General features: G+C 41.0%; 2 protein-coding genes across 3 annotated transcripts in view; both read right to left on the reverse strand.

Annotated features, from left to right (window-relative positions):
• RIN3 (Ras and Rab interactor 3) overlaps positions 1 to 9,403 on the reverse strand; it is a 64,748-nt gene extending 55,345 nt beyond the window's left edge. The window contains exon 1 of the mRNA XM_026047006.1: positions 9,236 to 9,403. Coding sequence (XP_025902791.1) covers positions 9,236 to 9,282 — 47 coding nt within the window. The 5' untranslated portion in view covers positions 9,283 to 9,403. The remainder of the gene's footprint in view (positions 1 to 9,235) is intronic.
• Positions 9,404 to 18,336: 8,933 nt separating this feature from the next.
• SLC24A4 (solute carrier family 24 member 4) overlaps positions 18,337 to 27,795 on the reverse strand; it is an 86,246-nt gene continuing 76,787 nt past the window's right edge. For both annotated transcript variants that reach the window (XM_026047035.1, XM_026047028.1), the window contains exons 13-17: positions 26,484 to 26,650; positions 24,292 to 24,406; positions 22,060 to 22,172; positions 21,351 to 21,416; positions 18,337 to 19,549 (exon numbers count right to left, since the gene is read on the reverse strand). In XM_026047035.1, the coding sequence (XP_025902820.1) occupies positions 19,397 to 19,549; positions 21,351 to 21,416; positions 22,060 to 22,172; positions 24,292 to 24,406; positions 26,484 to 26,650 (614 nt within the window). In that variant the 3' untranslated portion in view covers positions 18,337 to 19,396. The remainder of the gene's footprint in view (positions 19,550 to 21,350; positions 21,417 to 22,059; positions 22,173 to 24,291; positions 24,407 to 26,483; positions 26,651 to 27,795) is intronic.

The following is a 27,795-nucleotide window of genomic DNA, read 5'->3' on the forward strand; positions in this document are numbered from 1 at the left end:
ACAGAGCAGTGGAACAGGCTGCCCAGGGAGGTTGTGGAGTCTCCTTCTCTGGAGGTCTTCAAAACCCGCCTGGATGCCGCCCTGTGCCACGTGCTCTAGGTGTGCCTGCTTGAGCAGGAAGGTTGGACTAGATGATCTGTAGAGGTCCCTTCCAACCTTAAATATTCTGAAATATTCTGAAATATTCTGAAATAGGCAGGCACCGAAGGCTCCAGGCTAGGCTTAGAGAGCTCGCTCTAACAGCAAAGACAGATGCCAGAATCCCGAGCCAAGCGGCTAAAACCTTCCATCCACCCCTCACACAGGCTGCTCTTCAGTGTGCCCCTCAGGCAGCTTCCACCACGGTTTCCAGACCCAGAGGACCTATTCCTATGAGAAACACAACACAGTGCATATATGTGACTTTTTTGTTCAACTGTAAAGGTCACCAATGACATCCACCCTACAACTAGCCTGACAGAGAAAGAGAACTGCATTCCCGGGAGTTCAGTATGGAATTACACCAAAATGACAATATATGAACAGCCTTGCTGTGACAAATTCACCTTGTGTCCTCTGCCCTCTCTCCATAGAGAAATCTTCTGTCCCACCTTGGCCTGCGTGAGCCAGCCCTCCAGAAGCACTCATCAAGTTGTTTTGATTGCTTGCCTATGGGAAGGAGCCACAGAAATGAACCCATGCAGAACTTGAGAACTCTTAACATGGTTATGGTCATTCAACTTTGTCATTGGATCATATCATCAGATATTTTCACTTGTATCCCCCCCAAAAATGGTAAATATACACCAAAAACACTTCTACACAGGTGCTCGGAGCATGAGGCTGTCGGTAACATGAGAGATCACTTTACTACATGTCTGTACACAAGCATGTCTGTATGCATGGAAGCACATTCATGTGCTGAGGTATTTTTAGCCCTACATGCAATATCTTGCCAGCTGAAGGTTGGGAGCACCCTGTCATTTGCTTCCACTGGAGCTCAAATTGCAATGGCTGGGCTACATATTTCTTCTTCAGACAGAGAGGAAAGTGGTCCAAAGCTAATCTTTTACCTGACTGCTAACTGTCAGGAGACTCTTGAGCTTTGCATGGTTTCTGTTTTCCAGGCTTTTGGGAAGAGGGAGCAAGGTGGGCAGGTATCATGGGTGACAGATTCCTTGGAGAGAACTCAAGGCAAAAGAGAGAGAGAGGAAAGAGCAAAAACATTTATTGGCAGGAAAGATGAAAGGTTGGGCCAGGTCCCAGACTGTCATTTAGCCAAATGTGTTGGACAACCTTCCCCTGCCTAGAAGTCTGCTAGCAGTTTGTAGAACAGCGTAGCAGGTGGACAGCAGAGCTGTCACCCTCTAGACTCTGCTATTTATTGGGTTCTCTCTCTTCCCTTGGTGAAGTTTCCTAAGCATCATAAAACTTAACCTAGTTCACAAGAACTATGAATGCTTCTAGTCTGCCCAGTAGTGACTTTTCTAAGATACAGTCTTGTAAAGGCTGACTTTCTTTGGAGAAACAAGAAAGGGTGTATCAGCACTGTGTGATTCCCTACCTTTGGCAAGGTCTTTCCCAGTATCTGCGAGGTTTGATGTATTGGGTTGATCTCAACAAAACTTGTGAAATTACCTCAAAAATCGTTAGTCTTGTGAAAGCGGATAGGAAGTACCAGTTAACATGGCTGAGTGGTAACTTCAAGCAGTAAAGCAAGTCTTTCAACCCTACCAGAAACACTTCTGTCCCTCAGAGCCTGATGGACCTGACCTGGGCCAGGATCACAGCTCTGCCTTGCAAATCAACTCCCAGGGAGCATTTTCATGCTCTTTCATGCTCCTCCTAGTCCACAGCAATGGCAGGATGCTGCCAAAAAGGAAGTCCCAACATACACACACTCCAAATTCTTTGCTTTTACTGCTCCTTTTGCTTCAGATCTGGAGACTGGGTAGCCAGGAAGTATGCTGGTTCAGTTCCCTAATCCATCAGAAAACTCAGCCACCAAAACACAAAGGGCTTCTGAGAACTGGATTCTGTTTCTGGCCTCACCACAAACTTGCAAGTTGATCTGGGGCAAGATTAGGGGTAAAAAGCTTAACAAGGATCCCAAGGACTGTCCTTGGAATTACTATAATTAAATCATCAGAATGGGCTGGTGCCTCAGTTTTCCTCCATACAGTATTGGTAGTTGAGGCCTGTCATGTTGCTGGGAGGATAAATATTCTTGAAACACTTAGAGATCCTCTCATTGAGCATACAAAGGCCTTGTATTAATCCCAGAATGTTGTTACAAACAGTGAAACACTAGATATGTCCCTTTAAAAGGGATCAGTAATATAGCAAACAGCAAATCCAAATGCTTACGCTAACATCAAATAACAGAGTGAATTAATAATTTGGGTAAGGTTTCACCATTCCTTTCAGAATACTTAATTTGAATGCAGTACATCTCCTTAGATATCCACACAGGAACACCACATGATATTTCTATATTGCTAGCAGGGAGGAGGGACTTTGATAGCCGGAGGACAGAAATGTTTCTACCAGATTTTCTAGTAAAGCCACAGTCGGGTATTTATCCCTACGGCTATGGGAGTGGAACTGGCGTCCGAGTCGAGCATATCTGGCCCGGGTAGCCACGGATTCCAGCAAATTCCCTGATACCAAATCTGCCTCGGAGGGAAGCTGCTTGTCTGAGCCCTGACTTCTCCAGTTTCTGCAGTGAGAGGTGTCCTGGGCAGGAAAAGTGTCTGGGAGAGGCAGACGGAGTCTGGATTCAGTGAGAAGGACAAATCCCACAGGTCTCTCCTATGAACGAAGGCTGCTGCCCATTACAGAGGCAGCAAGAGCAGCTCCTTCCACCCCTCTGATCCCTCCCATGGGACCTCCTACCAGAGGGAGACTGTTCTTGAATCTAATGTTAATCCAGCTCACAGAACAACTTTAACGCAGACTGGTATGGCCAAAGCAAAAATCCTTTGCTCAGATGTAACTATATTCCCTGTTCAGCCAAAAGGCGATCGAAAGCGTGGGGAAGGCACATAGATATGCACATATATACATATATATACACATATATCCATCCATTTGAAAAGCGCAGTTTTCTCTAGCACTCCCTGGCTTGCATGCATCTAAGAGAATATCTATGTAGGAAAATGTGACTAGCATAACCAGCTATGCAGTGCTCACATCTGCTAATCCTTTACTGCTCAAGTAATCATTTTCACTAGCAAAGAGACTTGTACTATTTTGGGTGCAGTTAAAGAGGAGCTAAGTGCTCCAAACCTCTCCCTGACGAAACCTCAAGGGAAGCATTGCCTTAATTTTCCCACTTCAGCATTTGGACACGGCAATCCCATTTCTGGACGTGGTTGAGACGACTTTAGTTGACTCAGAGACGTATGAGATGGACACAGGAAAGGCCTGCGGCTGCAGCAGTTACTGTATCAGGCGACGGTTTTAGCTTTATTACCTTTGCACAGTTTAGGTGGTGCTGTCTGCTTGACCACAGCAGCCTGCAGTGCTGTTTCAGCGTGCACGTTCACACACACACTCGCTCACACAGCTTCACAGCAGCAAGCACCAGCTGCCTGCTTGCCTGCCCTCACCCCACCACTGCGTGCCCAGTACAGGACCAGTAATACACAGCTCCGGTACTGCAGCTGCAGCCCTTCCCTTGGCTCTTCCTTAATTTGGGGTCAGCTCCTATTGATTTTCCCCTTTTGAGGGCCTGGGCTATGCCCCTGCAGCCGTTGGCTAGTAACTCTTGTCATTTGACAAAGATTTTGAAAAAGTCCTACTGCTCCAATAACACAGTCGCTAACTCAGGCCTTCCCTTCCCAGCTCAGATATAAACAATACATTACTATGGCAAAAAAAAATTACTTCTTTACATACAAACCCCCTGAAGTTTGCAGAAATGTAGCCGAGGGAAAAAAAAATCCACCATTGCAGCAAATTACTTATCCTACTTATGTAGAAACAGAAGTACTTGGCCAGCAGAATTTTTGCTATATGGTTTGCAATCCTGAGAAACTGATGTAAAAAACTGCTTCAAAAAACAGATCAATGGCTTTCCAAATCTCCTTCTAAACTTTAGTATTATCTTGCCTTTGACACTTTAAAAGCTCTTAACCAACTTCAGTTAATCAATTCTTACATTGCTGCAATGATGTAGGGCTGCTAGCCAGCTATTATTGGTGTCTGGGACAAGTGTGTTCAGGAATCAAAAAGAGCAAGGTCTTGATGTTTTATACCATTTATGGAACTAAGCACTGTTGACTTGGGGATCTACTTCTTTACTTATTCCTACTGCAGTAGCAGCCCGCTCCTCCATAAGGGCTAAGGGGGATGGCTGGATAAGGCCCTTTTAACAAGCAGGATCAATAGTCCAGAGGCACTAGTGTGCAAGTGGATGTGGCTTTGGGGTCTTTCAGGTGAGGCCTTTGCTCCCCTGGGAGTCAGCTGTGGTGGGACCTGCCAGCAAAGCAAGCTCCTGTGGATGTGGGAAGTGGTGAGGGAGGAGACAAGTGGATTTTATTCTTGGCCACCAAGAAAGTGTCTCTGTAGGGACTCAAACCAATCGTGAGAAGTTGCAGGAACTCTTATGGAGAAAGGGAAGGGTGGGACAGCAGATGAATTAAACTAAGTCATTTAGTCTAGATCCTGCAAGATGGATTATCGTTTTGCTGCTGCTCTCATTGCCAGGCTTGGCTGTCACAGCACATCCCACTGCAGCACAGTTCTACAGTGGTGATGATGATGATACAGCGAGACCCCTCCATAGTCTTTTAGAGAACATGTGCTAAATGTGTTTTCCCCTGCTTTCTGCTAACTCTGGATTTCATGATGACTTCTTAAATGCCTACGTTTGTTGTCATTCATGTGTAAGGGTTTGCAAAGGACAATCTAAACAAACACAAGCACACACACGGTCCCTTCTCTACACAGAGTGGGTCCCTCTGTAATACAGTTGGGAAAGTGTGAAAATCTTCAGGGACATCACAGGGCTTTTGACCAGACACACCTCTACTCATAAACCCATCTGCACCAGGATTTGGTCAGCCATTCCTAATAGCTGCTTCTTTTAAAAAAATTCTACTTATCCTTCCAAAGAACTATTTTTTTCTTCTCCCAAATGCAAAGGCCTCCCATCTTCCACAATTATAATGGCTAAGGGCTGCAATGGGCAATATTTTGTCCTATTTTTACTAACAGACACCTCTGAGCTCTTCAGCAGTCTAAGCATTTCCAGCTCTGTGAAGTGAAATTTGCTGCAGTCTCCAAAGGATGGCTGTTAGGTATAGTGTCTTAATGTCTGTATTTCAGGCTATTTTAGAGATCCTTCTGGGTCTCACAAGCTTGCATGGCTGATCTCAGAGAAGCCATTTATATTTGCTGATGGATGAGCACACATATTTGCTCACATCCTGCTATCATTTGAAAAAATTCTATAAAATAGATCTTCCCCGGGATACACAGAGTGTTTACACAATGGCTTGGTAATAAGGGTCGTACATTTATAAGCAATAAAACCAGCCCAAATACGTGTCAAACAAGCTTTGGAGCCTCCCCGTGCTGTGTGCATCCCGTGGCACACAGACTCACACATGCACACACACGTGTAAGTTGTTCATTCGCTGCTGTGTCTAGGTTGGAAAGACAAAAATATAAAACAGGACATAGCAGCTCAGGACAGGAAATGAAAAACTATGTTTAGATGAAATGGTAATGGAGAGGAGATGAGGAGAATATTGCTAATCTGAGGAAGAGGATGTGCTTGCGTTCGTGTCCCCATTCCGGTGAACGTGGGTCCAGGGCTGTCTGCAATGACGAAGAGTTCCCTGCTCAAGGGCAGCGTTTTCCACTGGCCACTACAGGGACAGCTGCCCGCTGTGCTGCCACCAGCCACCTCCACTGCACGAGTGTTCAAAGCAAGGCCTGAGGTCAGTGACTCCGAACTTGCCCAGGAGCACTGTCAAGACCACAAGGTGAGGCAGTGTCATTGCAAAAGAATTTTCTACAGAATGGATTTCAGGAGACATTCCAGGCCCTGTCTCTGGAAATACCAACTACAGGTCTCCTCAGACGGCACCTCCTTCTTTGTCTTTTTACAGTAATATTCCGACCCTGGTGCAATGCACCTTTGGCACAGGTATTCCATTCCTGGGAATGCCGAAACCTGGGCCTGGAAGGATTTCCTCCTTGGCAGCAGGGCATGACAGACAGCACATTTGAAGACATGTATTTGTCTCCATCTGCCTTAGCAGTTCCTTCCCCAGTTTACCCCCTGCACCTCACATTGTCTACACGGAAATTTTCTTTGGGCAGCACTTTGCATCAGGTCCAACATCTGCTAAGGCCAGTGGGATTCATTTCACTAATTCCAGCAAGTTTAGATTAAGCTGTTTTCAAAGGAACCTCCTCTCTTGAGGAGAGTTGACATTGTCTAATGGTTTTCTCTGTTCAAACTCATAAATGCTGCTATTAGATTTATTTTCACCACTGCAGAGACAAAGGTGTAACCAGGGCACAAGGCTCAATTGATAACAAAACTTGTGTGCACAACAAAATCTAAAAGCCCCCTTTGCAGCAGAAATGGTAGGTTTGAAAGCGCATTTACCAGAGTAGTTCTTAATTTAACTGTAAGAGTTATTCATTTTTAGTCCCTCCAGTTCCTGGCCTGTTTACTTAGACATTTATAATCACGGCAGGAAACCAGCGTCAATTGTGAGGGTGTTTTTTGTACCAAAAGAACTTGTCACTAAAAAATGCTTTGAAACCCTCACTTCATTAAGGTAACCTGGTGTCCCAGAAGTGAGAACTACAGTAACAGTAAACTGTCTGAACCAGCCATTATCCCAAATGACTATTTAATAGTTGCGTATTGCAGATTTTGTCTTCATCTCAGCTATGTCTGCTCTCTTCATTATCTCCTCCATACATTTGCCAGATGTTGGAATGAAGGCATATACCTTTTCATGAAACCGTGGTCATCAGGCTCAATCAGGTCACATTTCTCCAGATGTTTTGTGATCTCATCACTTATTAACGTTCATAGGAACTAGGACTCTAGGTCAAGCTTACTGGTTATAATTTCCTTGTTCCTCCCATTCTGGAAGAATTTGATTAGATTGATTTCCACAGCTCCTAGCCACCCTTCTGTCCACACTTGTTACTGAGGAGCTATTATTTCTGATGCAGGTTTCTCTCCAGCGTATTTATGCCATTTCTGAAGCATAGGTCAGCAAACCCTCCTTATTGGTTTGCTACCTGCACCTTAGACCCTGCAGTCATTACTACTAGGGTTGGATACTTGCCAGGTTATTTTTCAATAATTTGCACTCTTATATTCCCTGAATGCCTCAGTAACATTTAACCAACAACCTGAAGACTCAGGTGGATGAAGGTGCAATCTGGGTGATTACTTACGTGAATGTTTTACACAGAACTTTAAAATCACGTCCAGGTTCTTCACCAGCACCCTGCCCGCTATTATGTTCTTTTGCCTTTTGAAGTTAGCAATTTTATCTACAAACACGTTGTGAAATTGGGAACTAAGCTAAACATCATTTAGCCATGTTTCTAATTCTGTAGCGTGTTGGACACCACAAGGTGCGTATCCTGAAGTGTCATTTTGAGGATCTTAGCAATAGTGAGTCTTGTAAACGGAGATGTTAAAACAGATTTTTTAAAAATATGTAAACTTATGAGTGAGAGACAGATTGAAAATACAGACAAGTAGTTAATGAAATATAAGTCAGATCCAATCTGTTCTCTTACATTGGTCAGATGCTCATAGATTTATGAAGTACACACATCGTGAGCACTCACGCTTCACTATTCCTGAAACACTGGTTTTACAGCCCAAATCCAGGGTCTATGGCTTGTTTACTCTCCCCTGCAACTCCAAACTGAAAGCAAATCTTTGCAAACATGTGGCTTCTCTCAGCCAGGCGGGAAGAGAGATAAACAGTGTGTATCTTTCAGTTTCTCAATATTTGCTGTCTTCCCTATCACAAAAGCAGGGAATATCTACAAAGTATGAAATTCTGTGGATTGCCATCTACTAAATTCCTTCTGCCAGGATTGGATTCTTTCATTTATCTCCTATGGGTGTGCAGTCTTTGTTCCTCAGCGCTCAACCTTTAGCTGAACTGGGTAATTGTATCTTGGCACAGAGATGACATTGTTCCTCGTTACTGAGCAAACCCCTGAAGAAGGCAAAAACAACGACAGAGATAACGCAGGGTATTCCCTCTATTCCCCTCATGCCACATGTGCCTTTGGAAACAGTGACTTATGTGACTGCCAGCAGCACTTTTGTCCTCTTTTTGACTGAGTGTGCTGTAAGCCAAGGAGGATGAGACTGAAAATGCAAATCTCCAGTGTGTACCCACCTATACAGCTTCTTCTACCACACCCATCACCAGCACATCTAAGAGCTTCTATTCATGGGAAACAGGCTGTCTAAGTGTGACAGACAGATAAAAAGCACGCACAATACCTAGTATTATATGTTTTTCCAAAGGGGATAACCAAAGGTTTCAGTGGTTATGTCATTTTCCCCTGATTGTTTTCAGCAGGAAGCAGAAATGCTTGGCTTCAGCTTGGGCTCTGCGATACAGCTGAGGCTTGGGTGGGTTCCAGCCTGACCCCAGCATCCCAGCAGCTGCTGTCCTCCAAATCAGAAACCCATTTTCTTTCCTGCTACCTTTTTTGGGGGGATTTGATCCTGTAAGGCACAGTGTCCATCGGCCAGCAGCTAGAAAAGCCAGGAGCCTTTTCCTAACTGACACCTCAAATCTCCTAGGGGTCTGTGGACAGGGTTCCTTGGCTTGCTGGAGCTGCAGTGACCATCACCTTAAAGCATTAAGCCGCATTAAGCCCTTATCCCCTTCTCAGCTTTGCAGTGGAAACAAAGCGAGCCTCCCAGAAAATACTTGTCAAGTTTCCAAATGCACATAACTCCCTTAGCCTGTCGCTCGCCCTACACTGCAGCTTGCAGTTCATCCTTCTTCTTCCCTAAATAGCTGCAATTCAAGCTAAGTAAAAGTAGTGCCGTTTTCAGCTGGGATGTGTTAACTGAAGGAAATACTGTACATTGCAACACAACCGCGCCGCTCCATTGTGATTATGCAGCTGATAACTGCTCGGGCAGCTTGCAAATAAAGCTGAGCGCTCTTTGTTAAGTAGAGAAAGGGAAGAGACATCCTTATGAAAAATGAGAGTTCACTAAAATTTCAGGACTTACCCTGAGTCATCCCTGGCTCCCTGGTCTCCTGCTGATGTTTTCATCATTACAGCAAACTTGGAGGCACGTCCTGTTTCACAGTGGCGTTAGAGTCCCTTGGTGCAGAGAGCAGCTCTGTCCCATCGCGGAGCACAAGTTGCACATCCTCAGCTTCGGACCTGAAGAAGTCGGTATCTCAAGGGGCAGCAGGGGGAGGGTGTTTAAAACCAGCCGAGGCTCAGCGGTATCGGAGGACAGCGGACTAAACAAGCGCTGAAATGAAAGCAAACTACCAAGGTCTGATTTTAGCCTCTCTCATTTCTACTTCCTGTATTTATATGAACGAGGGATTTCAGGAAGAGGCAGTCTTTGGTGGTCAAGGGTGTGTGTGTGCCTGCATGTTTTATAAAACCATATTTAGTAGCAAAGGCAGGTTAATGTTATTGGAAAGAAGAGCCTGAGGCTGTCAGCTCCCGGTTCGTTTCTCTAACTTAAGTAAACTTGGGGGGAAATGGCTTTGCAAGCTACAGGTATATCAGGAGGCAACAGGGGACGGTGAACTTTGTAATGGATTTTATAAGGCAGCAAGGCAGTAAGTCTCCGTCTGCAAATTCCTGAAGCATGTGTATTTCTATTGCTTGAGTAACTGGAACCAGATGGAGCTTGGAAACCTCTATATTTACACAGGACCTGAGAAAAGGAAACGTCTAACACTGGTAGTGCACAGCTTTGCAAAAATTTCCCAGTTAGTGCAAAAGCTAATGACAAGATTATAGGACTGCTAGTAAAAAAAGACCCTAGCTACTCATGCCATAAAGTTTCACTCTCCTATTTGACCTGCAGTTCCATAAGTAGTTGAGCAGTGTTCACCCCACTGGAACCTGGCTGAACACAGAGCAGCTGTGGATGCTGGGCACTGACAGATGTGCTGTCAGGCGGAGCTGGTGGCTCCTACTCGGCAGCCCCGTTATTCAGGAAATACTTTATGTTAGCAGAACACGTGATGGAAAAAAATAAGGTGGAAATGGGGATCGGAGGCTGAGAAATGAAGTTGCATGGAGCAGAGAGGGAGACGAAGGCAACCTTCTGCCCCTTTTATCTTTGGAAGGAATTTCCTAGCTTTCTGGGATATCGGCCAGAAAGTCGACAGTGCTATAAAGGCTGCAGTGGAGATGGAAAAGCCAGTGTGCTGGCATGTGGGGAAATCAGCTCTCAGTGCAGACACAGAGCCAATTCTGCTGGCGCTGACTGAGGAGCTCGGGCTTTGCCTGAACCTGGAGGACAGAGGGACCGTAGCGACCACCCGATGGCACCTGCGGATCACAGGACAAGCGGCGCTGAAGAGTGTGTTCAGCAAGCCCGCGAGCTGGCATTAGAAAATTGCTCTTAAAACGCTTTTAGGAGTCATTTTAGAAATTCAAGCAGGCTTGACTCAAAGGCTGCCTGATGGAAAATTCATCATCTCTGTAGATAGGCTTAATTATCAATGCTATTAAAATTCACACCTGATTTTTTTTTTTTTTTTTTTTTTTTGTTTTTGCCTTATCTGATTTAAATTTTCATCAGGATCCATCTACTGGATCTCACTATGTTCTTTTGTACTAAATTAGGGAGCTCTTTATTCCAACTCATGTAGGAACTTTGAGACAATGATGAAGTCATTTGAGCGCTCTTGGACAAACCAGCTGGCTGCAATTTGCTCATCTCTCAGTGCAGACTTGCCAGAGCTCAGCTCTGAATCCTTCTGCTGACTCGGGAACAGAGCTGCCTCCATGCACAGAGGTCCAAGGAAAAATGTGCTCGGAATTTGTTCACCAACTTGGCACCTTTGAAACATACCTTGCATGTTAGAATAACAACCAATTTCTCAATGGGTCACACAAATTCAGCTGTGCCCCAGGTCTTCATTTCCTTCCTGTGATCAGTGTTTACATAGATCTGCAGTGATCCTCAGCAGATTAAGACTTTATGCACACAGAATATCAGTACTCACAAGTGTTGAGCATTTCCAAAAAAAAAAAAAAAAAAAAAAAAAAAAAAGAATTCTGGAGAAGAAGAAAGATACACAAGAAAACTACAGGAAAATACAGTAAAAATACAGCATAAAATTAAAAAGTCCAATATTGTGGTGCTACTCCTATTTCATCTGAAAGAAACTCTTTTTTTGTTGTTTTGCATTATTTTTTAACTCTATTTTCAATTTAAAGAACATTGCTTCAAAAATGCAAAACTTTGAAACCAGTTTTGTTAACAATAATCACTAAAAATTCATCAAGTCAGCTTGTTTTTTTTTTCCGGAAACATTTTGTATTTCTGCACAATGGTTAAATCCTTCTGTAAAACATTTAAAATGTGAAATAAAGACAAATTTTCACAAAGATACTTTGCCAGAGCTTTGCTGGGTGTTTTTTTAAGCCAGAGATCTGACAGGATTGGAATGTGACACTGTGTTCTAGTATCAGGCTATGGAAGTAAACAGATTTTACAAACTAAATTACAAAGTAATATCGAAATACTGTGAAGTGCTGCTTCTCTGGGGCAGATCCAAGCCAATCAGGTTTTAGATAAAGAACTGAATTTTCAACCAGATGTAGTGCACTTTATATGCTCATTTCTAGCCTAACATCTTATTTACTTCAGTTTCCGTGGTGTGTGTGTGCGCCTGCATGAATGTGCAAGTGCAGATGTGTATGTACAGAGGCAGAGAGAATTCCTGTCTTTCCTAGGACTGATTCTCCCTTTTCAGCTCAAACCACAGGATTTTGCAGACTTTTTTTTTTTTTTTTTTTTTTTTTTTTGTTTTTATGCAACTGAGTTGGAAAGGTTTAAAAATGGCTTATGGGGAAGCCCTTAAGTACAAGAAGCACTTTGTCTATAATAAGGTGCTTTCAACATATGTAGATTATACAACAGTTCTGCATTTCGTATCGTAGGAAGCAATAGCATCTGTAATATGGTGTAAGATAAAAGCCTGTAGGAATTGTCATGCCTATTGTGTCACTAATCCATGGATTATGGGCCTTTTACGGAGCCTATTACATAATAGATCCTGATGGGTCATCATGCCAAACCTATGGGGTATTAAAAGAACGGGCACTGTCTACATGCAGATTATTTTTAAAAAATGTTTCTGTATATATAAAAGAATCCTTTTCTTTCCACAGCTTAAAAATGTTATCTAGCATGTGCCAAAAACATGAATCCCTCCACAGAAGCCAAAGAATGCAGCATATTCTTTATGTCTGCTTCACAGGCTAACAAAAACAAGGTCAATCTTAGAATTAAGAATTAATTACTACCTCCTTGCTGACCAGGATTATTGATGGGGAGAGGACATTTACGCTTACAAAAGTGTGAGTAAACCAGCACATGAGACTAAGGAAACTCTTAGCTCCTTCTTTTTTCCTCCAAAGAAGAGCATTTCAAAGCTGTTCTGGAAGCCAGAAGAGCCTGCACCAGGGCCATGCCCCTATACATGAAGCCATTTTAGACCCCAAGATGGACTACAGGGATGCTGCAAATGGGTGCTCCAGAGTTGAGGGAGGTCAGTCTTGGCCTTCACAGCATCTCCAGAGCCTAGGCATCTGGGGAAGGAAAGCAGCCCTGCAGGCCCTCGTTTCCACTCCCTTTAGTCTGCATCAGCACGAACGCAGTGAGCTCGGTGGGATCCTGCTGGATGTCACACACTTGTGGCAGCCGGAAAACAGTGTCCGCGGTGTCCCCGGGACAGCTGTAATGCCCTCTGGCTGGTGCCTTGGTTCCACAGGCTGTGCTCCCGGGGAACCAAACCTCTCCAGTCTCCACAGAGCAAATCAGGGTTATGGATCCGCTGGGAATCAAACTCTTCTGCACTTACCTCAGGTACATCAAGCTGGATGCAGCTGATCCCCCTAGGCCAAGGTGGAAACGCAGGCCCTCCGTCAGTCACCTCAGCAGGGTCCCCGTGCCACCAAGAAACCGCCGGTGCGTATCCTAGCAAGATCCTGAAATTTTAGATTTTCAACAACACGTATGAGAATATTTCACATGCTCTCATCATCAGGAGAAAAATACAGCAAACACTGTCATTTTTCTTATATGTTTTATTGATAGTGTACATATTTTGATATATAGTGCATTACAATACTGACTTCTAGAATTTTTCTTATAAATGTTTAGTTCATTTTAACTATTCTTTAAAATTTTCACAATAAAAATAATCAAATAACATGCCAACATTTTAAAACAAATTATCACATTAAATCCATTTGGATTTCATGACATATGTATCTGTACAAAGGACCCCATATCACAGAGCATTCACAGTGCATAAGGTCACAGTCATTGAAAAAATAAATAACATGATAAATAGATTTCTGTTATTTACAGTTTACAAACTCATCCCTTTCCATTTTCAAAGTAAGCAGTTCTAGAAAGTTTTAATAATATTTAAGGAGGTACCGCCCTTCTCAAGGGTGCATTGCAAACACCTGCAAGTGTGAAACAAAGGAAATTTTAAAAGGTTCTCAAGTTTTTTCAGTGATCATAACTGATTTCAAATACTTGCTTGCACCAGAGGAGACAGTGGGAGCCAAATTCTACTCTCACAGTTTACAGAAATTTTGCCTGTCCAGGTTTGATACATTCTGAGACCATCAGATTTTGTCACAGTTCCCTATTGCTCTGCATCAACCTTCCCAGGTGGCTTTCAAGCTTATCAAGATCACCTCAACGACAACAGGGCGATGATTACTTAGGTTTCGGCAGGCAAGAAAAATAGGAAAAAATGGCATTCATTTCATACTGGTAATTGCCTTTAGCAAATGACAATTTTCTATAATCATTCATTTCTTTCAGATAGTGCCTTGTATATCGTAGGTATGGTAGCAAGCAGAACGTGTGATACACAAATGGCCACAATCACGATGCATTTCAGCCTGAGGAGAAGGAGCTACGTGTATCTGAGGTGCCAAGACAAGGGGCAGTGGGATCTCACAGCTTCCTCTGGGGAAAAAATATCAGAAAACCACACAAAAATGCTCCGTATTCTGCTACTGTGTGGAAATAGGGAATTGTGCACTCAAGTAATTCACAAGATCATAGGAAAGAAGTTGGAATGTAGCTGTCATTTGAATGAATCACAACATTCTTGTCTTCAATAAAACATTGTTCACACAGTTTTCAAAATAGTTCATGTGAATTCTAAAGCTGCAAGTGGGGTTAGTATAGAATTGCTAAGTCTAAATGCTATCATTATTCTACAACTGTCAAATACATCTCACCACCCAAAAAACTTTGCAAAATCTGTAGTTCAGACCCCCCAAAATAAAAAGGAAAATGTGCAGTAAGTGCAAGAGTGCAGAGATCTTCTTTTGAATGCTTAAACACAAATAACTGAAGGATCTGAAGCTTGTAGCGACAGAGCGTTGTGCCCAAAGGTGCTGCATTTAATTAGCAAGATTCTTTGGTTTCATCTGACTATCAATGTTATTTTAGTGTCTGTTTCGTGTTACATTAGGAAGTCTGATCTTTCCTTGGCATGAATAATCAGGCAGTATTTATACAACCTAAATCACTCTAAAAAAAATCTAGTACAAGTAAATGGCATTACAATTGCAAGAAAACCAAGAATGGAAGACAGCAAAACTCATGAGAGAATTCTGCAACTAGATCAAACACATAATAGAAACAAGTGTGTGTAATTAAAGCACAGTCACAAAGGGATTCAGACACAGAACAGAATCTCCTCTATAATTGCTATACAAGAGTTAGCCTAGTAAAAATCTTTTCCATATTTTTTACATTTTGACAGAACATTTACAACCAGAATCTAAAACCAGGAACTAATTATGTGTTTGTCACAACTGCAGGAAGCATATAAAAATAAAATAAAATTGGCACACCAATGACTGAGCCAGGAGAAAGATGGTTGACTCTGCTGTACCTGTAGGGAAGACTTAAGGTGTTCTTCTAGGCTGGACCACAACCTAGAGAGCAGCCCTTAGATCACCAAATAGTCATGAAGATCAGCACAATTCTAGCTTTCCAAATTTAGGTTTAGACGTGTAGATGCTGAGCCTGAATCCATACTCAAGCAATACTCTCCATGCATAAATGGGATTCAGAGGACCTGGAGTGGGACATTTTAAACTACTTTGTACTTCTTTCTGCTACTTTATAATGCAGTACAAGTGCTATGGTCTATAAATGGAATTAGACACCACTGAAACCAATGGAAGAACTCCCACTGGATTACTACAGACAGGATTTCGCCCTGCAGGTCTACATGGGACTGTATTCCTCCAAAGGAAACGCAGCAGAAAAGACCTCTTACGAAGCTCTTCTTGGCCTGCTGTAATGCAGTTTTCATTCTGCTTGTGCACCCTGCAAGGGGCACAGTTTTGAAGTCGTTTCTGAGACAAGGAACCAGTTACCCTCTTATTAACAACACTGCAAATCTAAAGTGATAACAGCAGAGCACAGTTAAGTGCATAGACTCTAGCCAAGCCTTTTTGTTTGAGGAAGAAATTAAATGTTTAGACTACAGAACCAATAATATATGAAAGAATCCAAACACGATACGAAACCAAAAGAACATGCTCAGCTGTCATCCCAGGACACAATCCAGCAAGGCACTTGAATACACGCTTAGCTTTAAGCCATACAATCATCCTACTAAAGTTAAGCTTTGCTGGATATGGAATGTCTTTTTTTTTTCTGAGTTGTATTACTTTTCAGTGTTAGCATGCTGGCAATTTTCAGATTGCAGTAACAGTTTTCCCTCTCACATCCACCAGCTTTCGTTTCACTCTTGGGCTGAACATTAACTTACACAACATTATGACACACATTCCAGCTAATTTTTGCAATGGTTAGGAGAACAACATGGCTAAAAAATTTAACCGACACAATCTGAACAGATGCAATGCAGAACTACTAATTTCAGGGAGCCAAGCACAAATTGCTGCTTCTCTTGCTTGAAAATTGCAAAATATGTGGTGGTTTCCCAACTGTATGAGCAATTTTTTTTGTACATGTGAAAGGCACTGGTCTGCTGTTACTCAGCAATATCTTCCTGAATTACTGCCACATTCTGGAGCAGGCATACCTGACATCTAACGACCTCTTCCCACACCAGTTTGACTGCATGGCTTGGTCTGTCACTGTCATCTTTGTTTTAGCATAGGGATAAATATATAGAGAGACTCTTTAGCATAAAGGACTTCACAATACTTTGTGTCATCAAAGCCCTGATATAGTGTCTAATAATTCTTTGGCAAACAACATACCCCTGGTCATGTGGTGCTGTTAGAGGAAAACTTTATTAACATTGTAAATAATAATAAGCATGGCAAGATATCTGGTTCTTAACAGAAGGTGCATTTGACATTGCCTAAGGAGGTGCAACATTAGAATTCAATATAAATTCAATATAAATTTTCCTGAACTGGGTCTGCATTTTAGTGAGGACTTGCAGAGGTGACAGGCATTTAAAGTCAGTATTACCTTATGGGATTGTCACTGGTGACAACAGAACACACAGGCTTTCTGGTGCAAGTCATATCTCAACCATAAAAAATGTTATCAATTTAGGCAGAAATTTGAAATGATGTCTCAAGGGTTCACCATCAGCAAGCATTTTTCTCCATGTTTGGGCCAGCGAACAGCTGCTGGTGGAACAAATTGCTTCCCCTAGTCTTTCAGAGTCAGCTGGCTCAGAACTATGAAGGTACAGTACAATTTGCTGGGTCTGGCACTGTAAAAACCGATGCCCTCACCACTGTCAACTCAGCTGACACCTCCCCACTGTCCTCACTAGGCATTCAAAACTAGATATTGGAACTCTTCTGTAGTATAAAGACATCTGGGCAGCCTGCATTGCACACAGAAGAGCAAACGTTTGCTTGGAGGCAGCTAGTTCTCCAAGAGCACGCAAAGGCAGAACCTTGGCAGAATCCATTTAACTCAGCTTCCACCTCTACTCTTTTCATACCTAAAAGTACCAGCAGCAAAACATCCTCCTGGAAGGCAGAAGGGAGGAGAGGTGAGACCGGAGTGTGCCGCATCTCTGCAGCCCTCCTGCAACAGAACATCCAGGAAGACGAAGATGGATTCAACTCCTTCTGCTTTACACTGCAGCAGAAATGTCTTGAATGCCAAGAGGCCACCTGCATACTTGAGGGCAAATAAGTCTACTGTCATGCTTGCCTAGTCAAAAAAGCATTTTAATTATGAAAGATTTGTTGCCATATTAGGACTGGTTAGGTAAACTATCTAACCTATGTAAGCAAGGTGAAAAATCCCAAAGCTTAATTGGGTGCTAATACTGACATCTGTAACAAGTGTGAAGCAAATCTCACATACGTTGCCGTGTTTTCCTTAGGATTATTTTCAATGCAATTCCTATTAAATTTCAACAGCAAAATACACTCTTTAATTTGTACCAAAATAACCTTTAAAATAGCCTCATTTGTAAACACATTGCCTGGTGTAAACATTTTTCTACACGTGAAATGGATAAAGGGAATTATTTGTCATATATGGCAAAACAAAAAAAAACTTGCTGAGTTAGTGCTTGCTTATTCAACACTTAAAGTATATTCTCATTGATGCAATAATGGGAATTTTTTATATGTAGACTAAAGTGCAAAGTATTAATATATTTAAAAATGTATCAACTTTTAGTTGATAGATTTACTTTATAAACATTAAAAAATTAAAAATATCTATGTATAAAGTCAACTGTGCTTCTTTAGAAACTTTATGTGCTCTTTCATTCATACATAACTTTAATATATTTTTGAAGTTTAGCAGAGGTTTCAAAATATGTTCATTTCTCAGTCATATGAATCTAAAATGACAATCATACGACTTCGAAAACGTGGAATGTTACCCACTTATTATTCTTAATTGTCTGGGCCAGATCTTGCTGTCCATCCAGAGTAACTCCTTCTGTCAGATTTATGCTGGTGGAAAGGATATCAAAACCTGGCTCTGCCAGGGATCACTGCCAGGGTTAAAAAAGAAGCATATCAAGCTTTAAAAGTTGCACAAAATTAAACCAAGGACTAGATTCTCTGGATAGACTTGCTCTGTCCTTGCTGTTTCTTATCTGCACCGCTCAGTGTCGGACACTCATCTTCATTAAGCTTGCAGAAAGAAATAAAAAATGGAGAAGAATACACTTCTTTCTTGATACATTAACGATGAATAAGCTTCTCTCCCCCACCACTCAAATCAAATTATATCCAGGGTGAGTTTTATTGTCAGAAAGCCTGGATAGTGTTAAGATACTAGTCTCAGATTATAACAATAATTGATAGTTACTGTACACCCAGTTGGACTTTATTCAATTACTTTCCTTTAAATTTACAAAGTGGACTTACTAGGGCCAATGCATTTTTTTCTCATGGAGTAATATTCCACAAATGTTAGTTTATATTTATGTATACAGCATTCTTGTTGATGGTAAAGCATACTTTTCAAGTATGAATTTCAGCATGAAATTTGCTTCTTCAATATTCAGATACTCTTACTTTTAGTGTGCATCATCAAAAGTGATACAACATCAACCATTTCCTCTTCTTTCTCCAAAAGGTTGTTCATTGCTCAATAATGTTAATTGAAAAGAGTGATAAATAGTCAACATTCCCATCAAAAACTGTCCGTGCAGTTCTTTTATAAGCAGAGCACTTGAAGGGGAAAATTATGTCCTCAACAGTGCATGCCATGGTATGTGCCTTGGACTCTCCAGTCTATAGCTGAGACATTTTGACTGAGCCAAGAAGAGTTCTGAACTTGCCTCTTCTTCCTCCATGGACAGTAACTGTCCAAAACAAAAGAACTATAAAGATTTTTCTCCAGTCTTTCTATTAACCTTGGTGGTCATTTTTGATTGTCTGTAAGAGAATGAGAAACTCAACCGTATGTCCCAGAAATAGGACATTTGAGGATTCTGCGTGAGATCCACACAGCTGTATGACTGAGCAGCAATATCCAAAGAGGAGAAAAATGCTTTGGTTGCCTCAACTGAGCATGTTAAACGAAAGATGTTTTCCTTCCACCCAGGTAAAAGTGCTTATGAGCTGATGAAGCAGGAACGACGCTCAATTATTGACGGAGACATGGTAGAAATGTCAAAAGTCTCCGGTCGTTTACAGCACATGTAATCGACAGAATCTCAGTGTCTCTCCTTACTGTGGTTTAAAGTTCTTCTCGGCACATGGGGAAGTTGACAAAAGTGAAGACATTGAACTCTATCAATATAGAGAAACACAGGAAAACAGCATAAAGAAACAATACGTAGATGCCTAATTTCCTGTCAAGCTTCCACTTATTTACATGGATTCCAATCACCTGCAAGTAAACAAAGTCTTAGTTAATTAAGCTCCAGAGGAAACATGTGGAAATCACATTACAAGTTAGAATTAGATTTTCTTTTTGAATTAGAGATCCCTAACCATAAATACATAATTTTACAGATGAAAAGGAAGCACATGTTTTGTGATCAACAAACGTGCTCTAGGTATTCCTGGTTGAGCAGGGGGGTTGGACTAGACGATCTCTAGAGGTCCCTTCCAACCTCAACCATTCCGTGATTCTGTGAAAATAGAAGTAAAAGCCCATCCAATAACTCAAACACTGCCTTGGCTCTCTCTTCTGTGCTAAGAAGCTTTTACAAAATACTAAATGAATCCACTTCAAAGCCTCTTCACAAGTTCTTCGTTTAACTGAGAAAGAGACTCCTAGGTGCTCAGTTTCAGTATGTGCTGCATTTTCAATACATGGTGAACAGCAGCATTTGTTCATTGCTTCAGTATCAGCTAAATAAATGCAATGAAGCCCTCTTGCCTCCAGTGCCCTCCTCAGATCTTCTATGTCCTAGAGAACACCAACACCTAATGTTCTTTCTTTCAACAGCTTCAAAGTAGTTTGAGCCGAGCAAATCATTAAAGAAAGCAGAACTAAGGGGAGTGAGATTCACATAAGGGTCCTATTTCCAGTGGTGTGGAGTGCTCTGAGTTATTATTTTGGTCTTGCACAAAAACTCTGTTAATGTTTGCTGGGGAGGGGTGGGAGACGAATCAGAGCAATCAACAGTACAAATGAGAGAATAATAGATGCCATGAACTCAGGTGATATGGTTTATGCTATGAGAGGTCTTTTTAGAAAACCCCGAACAGTTAGCATAATATTAGCTACATAATCCCCTACATTTTCCAAAGTGCTAGTTACTAATATGCATGCAATGTCATCAGATACAAATGTCTGAAGAATATCTTTGTTGTTTCATAAGCACTGTGCAGTATAGCAGAACTGGGGATAGGACAGGAAAAGAACAGGCTCCCATAGCTTATATAAGAGATGCATTAAGCAGTTAGTGGCATAGTGAACAGCCTCGCTCATTCTACCACCTAAAACAGCGTGCAGCTGATGTGGAACTTTGTGAGACCTAGCCATGCAACAGTGTGCAATCTCCCATGGTGACCACCTCTTCTACAGAGTCTTCACAGGCAGCTGGCAAAAAAGATGTTAGTATAAGTGCATATTTATACCTTTGGGATTTGTTTCTTCCCACAGGGGGTTTCCTGGGAGTCAGCAGGATCAGACCCTAAGTACCAGCAAAATTGACTTTTGAAACAGAATGATTATTTCTCCTTAATAAGTCATGTGTTACAAGGATAAGGGCTTTACGCTGTGTAACACTTAGCATGCTGATTCAAAGTGCTGAGGTTCACAGCACCCATAGACTAATCTTCATTAGGGGGTTTTGCTAGATCATATTTTTATTCCAGGCTGGCCCTGGAAACCAGACACAGATGCAAAAGGAAGTAAAGTGAACCTGGATCTTATCCCCACATAAAGCACAGAGGATGCAGCTGGACACAGAGGTATTTCTGGACACCACAGTTCCAAGTGGCATTGAAATGAGTGGGAGCTATCCAGCATCTCTACTGCACCACGTGCCAGATTTCAGCCGTGGCAGCTCTTCTACTCATGGTATTGCTAGAGGGATTGTATTTTCTAACAGTCAATGCTTTGGGGATGATAAGTACTTCCAATTTGTCCTTCTAAAATATATCAACTAAACAGCTAATAATTATTCTACAATTTCAATACTCCCAAGAGTTATATTTGGAAAAATACAAATACTTACAGTAAGTGCCACTGATCCTAGTAAAAGTGCAACTGAATAGACCAGTCCTTTACTGTTTATCTTAACCTGTAGGAATTAGATAAAGAAGAGATCTTTAGTGTGCTCAATACATAACTGTGTTTTAGAGATCAGAAACCAATTTATTGATTTATGGTTATTTACCTCCTGTTTTCAATAGTGATTGACTTACCATTTTAAATTTTACAAACCCATGATAGATTTATCATAATGGAGAATAGGATGGTTAAAGAATCAAAACAAATGGGTAAGTTATCCTACCTCTATAAAAAACATCCCACTGCTATAAAAATCATGAGCATTTATAGTGGACTTCTAGTTTAAAGAGCCTCAATAGAAATACACTTTTATTCTTATCTTACAGACAAAAATACCAAGACACAGGGAGACAGACATGTGCTTGAAGCTGTGCAGTCAGAAAATGGCAGAGCCAAACAGAGATATCCATGGCCCTATTTTCCTGCTATGCAACATTATGCATTCCAATTGACAACAATGGGAATGAACTGCATCCTGTGGAAGGCAAATTGTTCCCTTAACTCCTGCTTCCCTGAACAAGAAATAATATGTTATTTAGCAATCAATAAACATGCTCAAGAGATGTTTTTCTATCTGCACACTTCCTTTTTAGGATAGATATTTTTTAAACAAGACAAAATGGACAGAGTAAAAGTATGCCCAGTATACATACGAATGATCCATAGTTCACCACCATGGTCTGCAAACCCCAGGGAACACCAAGGCCCACCAGAATGTCAAAGACGTTGCTCCCTATTGTGTTGGACACTGCCATGTCACCGAGGCCTGCAGAGAAACAAAAACAACTCTCAGCTAAAAACAAACATATACTCCACGTTTTAAAGGAAATTAAAGGGGAATGATCTGCACTGACTGAATCCCTCTTGGCCCGGCCAGAGGACCTGAAGTAGGGGGATAATTTCCATAATCTTTGCATAACTTTTGAAAAGTGTGTGCAAAATTTCTAGTTGTATCTTCCTTGTGGCTTGGATAGCCTTTACCAGCAAAGGTAGTTATTCAACACAGGTAAAGGTCAACATCTGAGGTCAAGTTGATATAGTTGTTCTAGACAGTCTGCAGCCACAGAGAACGTGAAGATCGTCTGTTGGTTTTAGCATGTGGATGCCTGACATTTAGCTCATGTCAGCAGCTAAAAGCAATCCTGAAAAGTACTAAACCAGATAGGAGTCAAAGATAGTAAGCACTTCTTGGGTGTCAGGCCCTAACCAGAAACAACTCACTCTGTCGTAAAGTGCCAAAAAAAGATTTTTTTTAAAAAAAGGAAAAAAAGTGAAAAGTACTGACGTCACTAGACAGTACTGAACTGCTCCTCATGTTCATCCCTGGCTGGCATCTTTTTCTACCCTGATGTCAGTGGACATGGTGGAGGCAACATAATTCTTCTCTGCCATTGCTAAATTCTCTTAGGCATGTGCCTAGCTACTGAATCACTTCCATGAAACACGTTCTGGGAAGAAAAAGGAACTTGCATGCAAATGGGACATACCCTGTAAAAACTTGAGAGATCACACAGGCAGGGACAGACACTGCTGGTCACAAGCACAGCCTCTGCTTGCAGGGAGATACTGGCAGAAAGGTTATGCTTCAGATCTTTATTATGGCAGGACTACTCTCTACTCCTTAAATATCTGTAGCCTGTCCTGTAACTGTCTCTCTTGCAACCAAGTGGTACCAAAACCTGACACTGTTCTTTGAAAGAGGGGCTGGGTTTTGCCAAGTTGGCCTTCACTTTTGGGAGAAACGATACCTACAGTAGTTTTTCTAATACTAAAACAGCAGTCTGTTCATTTTCAAATGCAACAAATTTTCCTTATGTTCTTCCAAAAATCTGTTCACTTAAATACTACATAAGGAAAATGAATTTAGTTGGAAGGTAGTTCCATAAGAATCTTGAGTACTTTTACTCTGCGTTTTGTGAGATTTTCCTGAACAGAAAAAATCCATAATCTGGAAAATTATTTTAAACATAATCCTTTTTAATCGAGTAATATCCCTTCTGAAAAAGAGATTACACTTATAGTGTGCCTTTCAAAAATGACAGATATTATTTAATAGCAATATTCCTATCTCATACTACAAAGATGGGACTTTCAGGTAGTTAATTTTTGACATTAGAACCCTTGCAATTTGCCCACTATTGTGTAATGGAGAGCTCATTATTTGGAAACAAAAAAAGCTTAGGGGAATTAGAGTGGTGGACAAGACGACAACCAGAGTCTGTTCTTCTACCGAGGTGCAGGACAGCACACTGTCAGGTTTAATGTTTTTCAGTGACAACAGGAAAGGATGTGGCTAGAGATACTTCTCAAGCAAAATAGGAAATGTAAAAAAACTTAATCAAAAGTTTAAAGATACATGAGAAGTACTTGATAGTTTCAGTTAGAGAGTTGATGAGGACATTGCAGATAGTTGTCTAAAACTTCTTCCAATTTCCCTACTCATGACAAAGGAAAAGAGGTCTGCATTTGGGATGAGAACTACGCTTGGAGCTAGTTCACTTCTGCCACATCCTCTTTAAAGCACTTCATTTCCCTAGGCTCTAACAGATCTTTTGAAAATCACTACAAGTTTTACACGAACATGTGCTGATCAGCATATATTCTTCAGTGTGTTTTAATAGCTGATATTCCAGTTTTGCCTGTTCCTTTCATCTTTTTACCCTGAGTGACACATAGCTTGCATGGGATATCTGAGTGTTAAATGACCTAGAAGGCTAGACTGTGCCCAAACCCATAAAGCAAAAGATAACAGGACAGGGATGACTTTTTGGTTCACAATACAGCAAAACAAACAATAAAACTGCATTTAGGATTTGCATATATGGAGAAAGTAGACCACAGAACAGGAATGTTGGAGTGTAATTATGCTTCATCGGACAAGGTACCTTGTCTTGCTACTATTAGGCTGGCCATGCAGTCGGGGACACTTGTTCCTGCAGCTAGGAAAGTAATGCCCATGATCACATCTGGTATCCCAAGGGTGTATCCAATCACAGTCACCTGAACAGCAAGGAAAAGAGATTAGCATTTGGAAAGACCCCCATTCCAATACAGTTATGGCATTCTCTGAGTTTTGGTGTGGACCCTGACTCAAGACACTTATCCATTTGTGCAATAAATGGCCGAAAACCAAGTTAGTAAAAAGTACTTTGGCGTAAACTCCTAAGCAGTTTATAAGCAGTACAAAAAACTCCCTTTTCTGTAGTTCTAACAAGACATACTGATCTTTTAAGGAGGAGCACATACAAAATCCAGCCCACTGGGGTTTATTGTTGCTTTTCTTTCCCAAGAATGACAAGAGTTTTCTTAGTGCAATTCCCAAGACAGAAGGACTAGCATTAATTTTTACTGGGACACAGGGGCAGAGATACAAATAATTTATTTTATGCCAGTACATGAAGAAGGATCCAGTTTCTTGCATGACTCCTGATACAATCCTGCAGTGAGCAGGTCTTGTTATACTGTCCCTTGGGGATCCAGATGCAGCTTTACCAGAACTTAGAAAGTGGCTGAAACTTGTAGCACAACTTTTTGAAAGGACACGCTACTGTATTTAGGTAGCTTTTCAAAGACACTGAAGATGACTCCAGAATAAACTGGACAGGTAGCCAAGTACACAAGAGAAATAGTCTTGTGGGAGCAAAAGGACTGAAGCAGGGACAGGCAGCTGCTTCCCTGTCAAGGATGCTAAGGGTGAAGGGAATCCACTCACCAGCCTTCGTATTGTCAAGGCAAACTGTGGCTCAGGAACAAGAGGGAGCAGAATCCCCTGCTCTAACTGGTAATGGGGTACTCAGATCTGGCTGCCTCTTGAAATAGGAGGTTTGGCAGCCTTGGTGAGCGCACCTCTTGTTTGAGAAGGGGGAAACATGTGGGTGACACCAGTGCCTTACAAGCATAGTCTTACAAAGGCCAGATAGTATGAAATGCCTATATAGCTTTGGCACAGTTATACCAGGAAGAATGAATGGCTGCCAAATAAATTTCTCTTTAAGTGTCTCCAAAACAGAAGGGAGAAGGGCTACTCTATAATGTAAAACTTTATAAACCAAATATTTATGATGTTTATTTATATATAGAACACATTTGCCATGAGGGAAAACACAACAATAAAGCAGTCCACAAATGATTAACACCCTTGGGGAAGATAGAGATGCTTTTTTGCACCCAAAAAAGTTACAGTGAAGCTGATGAGCAAAGATTCTTCTAAAATATCAAATTTCAGCCTACTGCATTTCTAGGACTAAATGAAAGAAGTCGACAGTTCCAATAAGAAAAAATTCAACGACTTCTTCACTGTATTTTCTTCTGAAGGAAAAAAATGGATATATGAATGGATATATGAATTCTTCAAATACCTGGAGCAACCAATTGCAGGTATGTACTACTTCTTGGCTTAATATCTTTCAGTGTAGTAGAAAGATAACTCCAAAGTATACTTCAAAGTATCATTATTTCTTTTCCATACTTAAAACCAGTTTGAGGTGCTTTCCTATTTGTGCCCTTTCTCTGACTGTAAATGTACACTTCAAAATAGAAACTAAATGATAGTAGGAAAGAGAACAGAGGAACCTAGTCAAATCTTCAAGTAAATGTGCTCCTAAATTAATCACAGTTTACAGATCTACACCAGATACCATCTATTTTTCATATGTTTAGGCAAAGAGAAACATTTTGTAAGCACAGTACTGTTTCCTAAAAAGGATTTTATTCCAACAGTCCACTCACAGTATTTTACAGTACTTGTGAGTCTTCAAATTTTGTTACCTGACTTTACTACATGCTTCAGTATCAGAGTGTATAGCCGTATTTCTAAAGGTGTCTCAAGAGAGATGCCTCCATTTAGACCTCCATCCACTAGCAGGACTTGGAGGTGTCACCTTCCTACAAATGCCCCACACAGTTAAGGATAAGGCTCAAATATTTGTGAGAAAATAGCAGAATAAAGTTAAAATTACAATAATTAGAATATCCACTGAAGAGGTTAAACTATGATACTTTAACAAAAACACAACAGATATATTAGCTAACCTGAGATGTACTTGCCAATATGGCAAGTCTGGCTACATGCACTTACCATCCACACCATAAAGTAGGAAAACAAGGCAATCCAGAGAGTGGATAAGACAAATGTCAGCATAAAAAATTTCTCCCAGCGTGGTTTGCTGCAGTTTGGAATGGTGCAAAAAAGCAGGAATATCAATGGCCATGTCAAAATCCATTTTACTTTGTTCATTTTTCCATCTGTAAGACAAAGAAAGGGAAAAAAAAAAGTATAATTTTTCTGTTGTTATCCTAGCCCCAGCTACACCACAGCAGATAAGATCTCAGAAAGCTGGTTAAAATTGTGCATGTCAGCTCATTTTCCAGTGTACCTTTCATCCTCACTTGCTCTGTACTTATACCATTATCCAAGTTGTGAGATTGCAAGCATATGCCAGGATATTGCAGTTCAAGCCTGCCAAAATGCATGTAAATCCAAAAAAAAAACGGCTGCTTTTTAAACCACAATACTATTTGGTTTTGCTGCTCTTGCAGATACATATATCGTTATTGTTAATCCAAAAGAAAAAAATAAATATATATATACATTATGTGATGAACTATTGAAAAGGAAGATTGAAAGACTAGTAGAGAAAATAACCTGCACCTTCTGTGCAACAACAGAAACACATTTTCATAGAAAAACAGACTATTAGACCCCAAGTGTGAGCATGACAACCTTGCCTCATACACTTGACTGTGGTCACTTGGAGAGCACCTCACACTCGGAGTCAGCAGAACTAGACTTGACAACTAATTCTGCAAATGTGAAGAGCACCGCCTTGGGCATCACGGAGTGTCTCTAAAGCACGACTGGAGATACTGCCTCCCCTTATACAGCTCTCAAATCAACCCGTGGGCAATATCGGAGACCTGCTGTTATTGATGAAGGCAAGTGTGAACCTTTCCACTTTTAGAAAGTGGTAAGTATTGTAAATGTGCACATAAAACTCAATACATAAAAGAGACTTATAAATATGATGTATTTTTCAGAGATATAAATTCTGGAAATACCAGATTTCATGAGGTATCCTGTAAGATGAATAATATATTTGTTTTTCAGGCCAAACTTGCTTTTATAGCCAATTGTATAGTGGGTTTTGCTTGAGTTTTCTTTATATATTTTGTTATAATAAGAATATAAGCATTAATAAGGATTTCTTGTTATTACAATTTACATAAATAAATTGATAATTATATCCATGAGATCAAAATACGCAATTTTAAGCAAAATGAGTGATCACATTGAAAACCATCAGATACATCTCCCAATAAGTTGATATAACTAAATTAAAAAGTGATCATAATAATCAGGGAAAATTCCAATTTCATCAGAAATTTTCCTT

Source organism: Nothoprocta perdicaria, unplaced genomic scaffold, assembly GCF_003342845.1.
Source record: "Nothoprocta perdicaria isolate Ctin4 unplaced genomic scaffold, notPer1 scaffold_108, whole genome shotgun sequence".
NCBI classification, from domain to species: domain Eukaryota; kingdom Metazoa; phylum Chordata; class Aves; order Tinamiformes; family Tinamidae; genus Nothoprocta; species Nothoprocta perdicaria.